Below are 6,163 nucleotides of genomic sequence, written 5' to 3' on the forward strand. Positions count from 1 at the left end.
AGTTACAATATGCAAGCCCGGTCAAATATTTGAGCATGTTCCTCGGAACAGTTGTCGCTCAGCCGTCGAAAATTTCTAGCAAACCATGATAACAGTATTCGCCCACCATTGAAATTAGGCGGGATACCTTCAAAATACTCCTCGCATAAGGAATGTTAATCACCATCCGCCACACCAAAAATAACATCTCCATCTACCGGAAGCCCCAAATGTAAGGAAACATCCTCCAACGTAATAGTGCACTCCCCACACGGAAGATGAAATGTGTCTAGTCTTCACCTCTCAATCAATGCAGAAATAAAGTTGGATTCAAAGTTACAGTGCCCTTCATATTTCGCTATGCAGCTGAATCGAGCCTCAGCTAAATACGGCTAGACACGACTCGGTATCTCTAATTTAGCGTTACGAATAAATGGATCTAATATACGGTCATTCACCTATTATATAAATAATATACAAATTAAAATATAAACTAATACTAAAAAATAAATGAATAAAATATTCACAATAAATAAATAACAGAATTTAAAATTATTATTGTATCGACAAAATGATTTGATATATAATTCTCATCTAAACGCAACCATTTTATAACTGCAAAAAGTAATAAAAAAGTAGTACAATAAAATATAAAAAAATAATAAACTATTAAATGATTATAATATTATAAAAAATTAGTTTCTAAAAATGATAACTATACTTATTTAAAACTTGATAGAACAATATATAGAATGAATAAATATATTGTTTTTTTGTGTGGTATGAGTGTTGGATGATAGGGTATTTATAGGGGGAGGGGGACGGTTGGGATTTAAATGCATAATCTGCGCCTTCCGTCACGTGTCTGATTTATAGTAAAGACGCGCTTCATGATCTTCACTTTACCACCGTGGCGTCAGTTCGGACAAAACTCTGTGAAAGAATACCTCATGATCCGCACTTTGTAAGAAAGGATGCTAGATCGATAATATTTGGAGAAAGAGTGTCTGACAGGTAATATTTAATTGTTAGGGTATTTTTGGGTAAAATTGCCATTATCTCCTTTTAAAAAATTTATTGTTTGATTCTTAAATAATATATTTGAATAATTTTATTTAATTATTATATAAAAATATTGAGAAGATAATTTTTTAATAAAAATAGTTAATTTTATTAAAAGAAATACACCCAAAATTACAAAGAATGTTTATGACCATAATGGTAAGTTAAACATATAATTAAGGTATTTCTATATAATTACTAAACAAAAAAATAACCACTTGAGATCAATGATCAGATAAAAATGAATTTAGCTACACATCATCACTTTAGTCAATGCGTTATAAAAAATTGATTCAATATTTTTTACAATATCACTTAAGTAATTGATTTCATCAAATTTATTATAATGTAGACTACTCAAATCAAAATTACGAAATCATTAAGAGCATATAATAAGTTTAACATCTTAAATTTAAATTAGACATTTTTATTAAATTAATCTCAACATGACCACCCAAATTAATAGATATAAACTCATTAAGAGTAAAAAATTCGATCTTATATGTCGATATTCATCAACTTCTTCTTAGTAGGAGTATTCAAATTCTGGGATATGATTAAAAACATTTAATAGTTTGGTTTTTTTTAATTTGATTAATTTATCAAATTTATCTTAATAAAACCACTCAAATTGACAATATGTGAGCTGGACGTTAACTTATTGATTGAGATATGATAAAATCATATTTTTACTGATGTTTACTGGTAACATCGTTGCTTTCAAATATTGATTCGACAACATAATGTAAATGGAGATTCAATCTATAAAATAAAACTCAAATGATTTTAGGACTAAATTTTATCATATCTCAATCAACATGTTAACGTCCAACTCAAGAGATTGCCAATCTTTTAACGAAAAATTATGATTTTGAAATATATAAATAGTTGAGTGATCATTTTATAACTATTAATAGTCAAAGTAATCAACAAAGCAACGTCGTCATATAGTTAGAGAACTATTTGTGTACTTATCCTATAAAATAACATGTGTACTTTAAAAAAATATTGTATAATATTTTAAAAAATATCAAAGGTAGAAAAATAAAAAAATATTTAAAATAAAATTTAATTAATAATATAAATTATTTAAATTCAACACGTTGAATGGTTATCAAATAAAATTTGGTTTTCTGAATCGAACTGTTGATACCTTCGCTGCATCTAAAGGCCTTGTAAAAACCGTTAAAAGGAAATCTGAATAAGAAAAAACAAATGGTTAAACAATACTAACAAGAAGCATAAAATTTTTCCAATTTTCCAATTTTACCCCAAGATCCTATAAATATATTCCAAACCTCTCAATATTTAACAGTCAGCCGCGTCGCACAGAAATTCTCTTTGAGCGAACGAAGCAAACAATCAAGTACGCGGATAATCGCCCAATCATGAGGTTTTTCCACTCTCTCTCTCTCTAATTACTTCTTAATTTCCATTACGCACTTTCTCTAATTGTTGCTTCGAAGATGTAGGAAATGAAGGAAAACGAAATTGAACGTTAACTTCCATTGTCATTATTGTTTCTCTACCCTTGTTTTGGCCTTTCAAGGCTATTTTGTTCGACAACAAAAAAAGAAGCTTTCTTTCTGGGTTTTCTCTGGGTTTCTGTTATTTTTATTCTGCATCAAGGGATTAGTATTTTTAAAATAAATTTAATATTTTTATTTTCATATTTATAATTCAAGGATCATATATATTTTCAAATTGAATCTTTTTATTTAATTAACGGTTTTATTTTTTATTAAGAAATATGTATGAAATTTTAAAAATTAATTAAAATATAGTTACATAATTCAAATTGAAATTACTTTAAAAATATATAAAATTTAATTTTTCATTTCAATATTGTATAAATAAGTATTTAATATATATAAATAATCTACCATTGTGTTACATAAACATTTGGTTTATTCTAGTGGTTTATATTTCTTAAAATTCTCATGTGGTCTAGGTTCAATTCTCACCATGGGCATACTTTTTTTTTTCTTGCTGGAAATAACTATACTATATAGTATATACTGCATTGTGTAATCAAAGCCCAAACATGAAGCTTAGGCCGGAGGTGAGGGCGCGTTCATGCTTCCTAGTGCACAGGTTCAATTATCCCCAAAACCCCTTTTATTTTTATGCTATTTGATTTTCATTTAACCTGTTGGAAGATAAATTTATTGAATTAAATTTGATTTAAGACCAAATTAATAAAATATATAAATATTGAGGACTAAATATATAATTATACTGATTTTATTAACGGTCACACTAGTATTTTTTTCACTAGATATTAATGGCAAGTAGTATGATTAAACATAATTAAATATTTAAGTGGTCTTTTTGATAAAATTGAAAGATTTTTGTCAAAAGTAGAAGGTCTTCATAGTTGAGGGGTCAATGATATAGTTTATCCCAAAAAAAAAATTGCAATTGCCGGTAATGTCCGTCGTGCTTTTTGAGTCAAAAGAGATGGGAACAGAAACAGAAACCTCTAAAGACACCGGAGAAATCGAACCACTGTTACAGGACGTAACAGATGTATCCGACCCTAAACCCAACCCTAATCCGAGAACCGTGAAGACGAGGGTACCCGAAGTAGAGATCGTTTGTACCGACAAGACCAGAACCAGCTGGAGGTTCGAGATATACTTGAGAAATACGGGTTGAAATCGATTTACGCTTTCAGTACCCAGTCGGGTCGCGGCGTCCCAATCCGATTTCATCCGAGAAACGGAAGGTCTATTCCCGGATACAAGGACGGATCGGTGGTTCACATTGACGGCGAACCAAAGGTAATTTCAATTTTTTGTCAGTTTTAATGGCTTTAGGTTATATGCGATTTTCTTATGTCATGTATATCGTTGATCAGAATTTTTATCTCGAGTTTAACAAAAAAGTTACATCGAGTATAAATTAGTACATATTTCTGAACAATTAAGGATCAAAATTTTATTTATTTTTAAGTGGCAGAATCTTATTTTTCACATGAAACAATATGCTTATTCATAACCTAATTTATATATATAAGATATCCGAGGAGAATGCTCAATTAGGATCTTAAACCATTTCAAATCAGACCAAGCCTCAACCAAATAGAATTTATTTTCTTATGATTACAATTGATATAGATATAATTATACTTGAATGTATAACTATTAACCGAGTCTGTGTTGGATGCTTAGAAGTAATTGCTTTCTGATCCGTGGATCAAACTGTAGGAGATGAGGCTTAAAATTTCAGTAATGAAAAGATCAGCAAAATTCTTATAACGTGGATTTTAGACTTGTCTTCAAATATGATGTTGAAGTGAATCACAGGTTTGACTACATCCCTTATCTTAGAGGTTTAATCGAGTTCAAACAGTAAGAAGTTTGAGCTTCAGCTAGATTTGAAATTTGAAGCTCAAGGTTCAACTTGAGCTTGAACTTGATTGAGTTTTATTTTTAGAACTCGAACTTGAGATAATGATCAAACTGTTTGAGTTAACTTGATTAGGCTTGTTTACCTAGTAAAAAATGAGTTCGATTATTTGTGCTTGAGCTCAAGGTTGAATAAAAAAAATTCAATACTAATTAGAAATGAACAAAAAAAATACTTGAATTGAATTCACTCAAAGCTTTAGCATCGCTCAACAATAGCTGAGCCGAATTAGATTTTTCTTTTTTCATTTTGGAATAAACCCGAGTAGGTTGCAAGTACACATGTCTCATTGACACCTATGCTTAAACCTATGTTATACATTTGACTCAAATTCTGGTATCAGATGCTGGTATGTGTCCAATTGTCTTTTGTTTAAATTTTTTTGACTCATAGAGTCAGCTAAATGGGTCCAAAAATTAGATGCAAGTACTTGGATGCATCTAATAACAATGGCACATTACAATTTTTTTAATAAAGGTATTCGTAACGAAGTACAAAGATCTTTGAATTCATGAGAGGCTGACTATTTAGTCAAAAGATATAAGGGAATGGATATTTGGAACAAAATACTTACCATCTTCAAATAGATTTCCCCCTACCCACCTACACTCAATCAAATAAATAAATTATGTGTCATTTCCTTTGTGTACGCTCCTCCGGACTGTATAAACTTTCCCATGCACATGTTTTACAGCAAGTGGTCCATGTTGCTGAGTCTAACTAGCTTTCAGTCTCTCGAATGTCCGAAAATTTTAATACATGTAATATAGTTTCCTGCAACCCTGTGTATGCATTCAGTGAATGAGTAAATGACTGAGCTTACGGGCAACTCATGGCCATGGAATGTTTTAAATGCTATAATCATCTTGGCTGCTGACTGCAAATTATTCAACTGTAGGTTGCTGCTGCTTAAATAAGTTGATTTGTTTTCTGTTTTGTTTTATTCTCAATTTCAGGATTCATTGATCAAACCTATAACCAAAATATTGGTGGGAATAGCAGCTCTTACACTTCTAATAACTCTACTAGTGAAGGATACTCCCAAATGGATGAAGAAATTCAACATTTTGGCTGGAGATTTCCCTCCTTGGGTTCTTGCTTGCGTTGTTATCGTTTTCACCCACATGAGGAAGAGGACGAAGGATGCCTTGAAGAAGTTTGGTTGGTGAATGGAGATACTCTTAAAGCCATTTTGTAAGCCCAATAAGATACTGAACACTGTTAAATCTTGTGCTTTTATAAGTTGTTTTGCCCAGAAAATGTGTTGATCCTTGTGGAACATTCGTAAAATAATAGTGGAAATCAAACTCATTTGTAGTAAAAGGGACATACATGATGATATATCTCTTTTCTTACCAATTGTGTTTAATTACAGTGTAGATTATTTAGCTTTGTCTTCATCCATTTTGACAATATTTTAGATTATTTATTCAACACAAAAAGTTCAATTTTATGTTCGGTTGAACTACTTAAAGAAAAAGGGATACAACTTGCAATGATTTGTCTTCTCTTAACCGATCATACACTGCATCTTCCCATTCATCACTTAACCGATCACTAAATTAATGATTGAGAAGGTTTTTCTCTCTTCCTAGTGGCAAATTAATGATTGAGAAGGTTTTTCTTTCTTCCTAGTGGCAAATTGTTGATTTACTAAGGGTTCTAAGTCAGGATAAGCCAGTTGAAGTATTACTATTTGACTCGTCCCCAA

The 6,163-nt window shown here is 30.7% G+C and overlaps 1 protein-coding gene across 1 annotated transcript; it reads left to right on the forward strand.

Annotated features, from left to right (window-relative positions):
• Positions 1 to 3,471: 3,471 nt before the first annotated feature.
• LOC120199012 lies at positions 3,472 to 5,852 on the forward strand. Its single transcript, XM_039200234.1, has 3 exons — positions 3,472 to 3,561; positions 3,603 to 3,824; positions 5,409 to 5,852. The coding sequence occupies exons 1-3, from the start codon at positions 3,472 to 3,474 to the stop codon at positions 5,619 to 5,621; spliced, it is 525 nt and encodes a 174-aa protein (XP_039056165.1). The 3' UTR covers positions 5,622 to 5,852.
• Positions 5,853 to 6,163: the final 311 nt, after the last annotated feature.

The sequence above is a fragment of the Hibiscus syriacus genome, unplaced genomic scaffold (genome assembly GCF_006381635.1).
Source record: "Hibiscus syriacus cultivar Baekdansim isolate YM2019G1 unplaced genomic scaffold, ASM638163v2 tig00005294_pilon, whole genome shotgun sequence".
Taxonomy (NCBI): Eukaryota; Viridiplantae; Streptophyta; class Magnoliopsida; order Malvales; family Malvaceae; genus Hibiscus; species Hibiscus syriacus.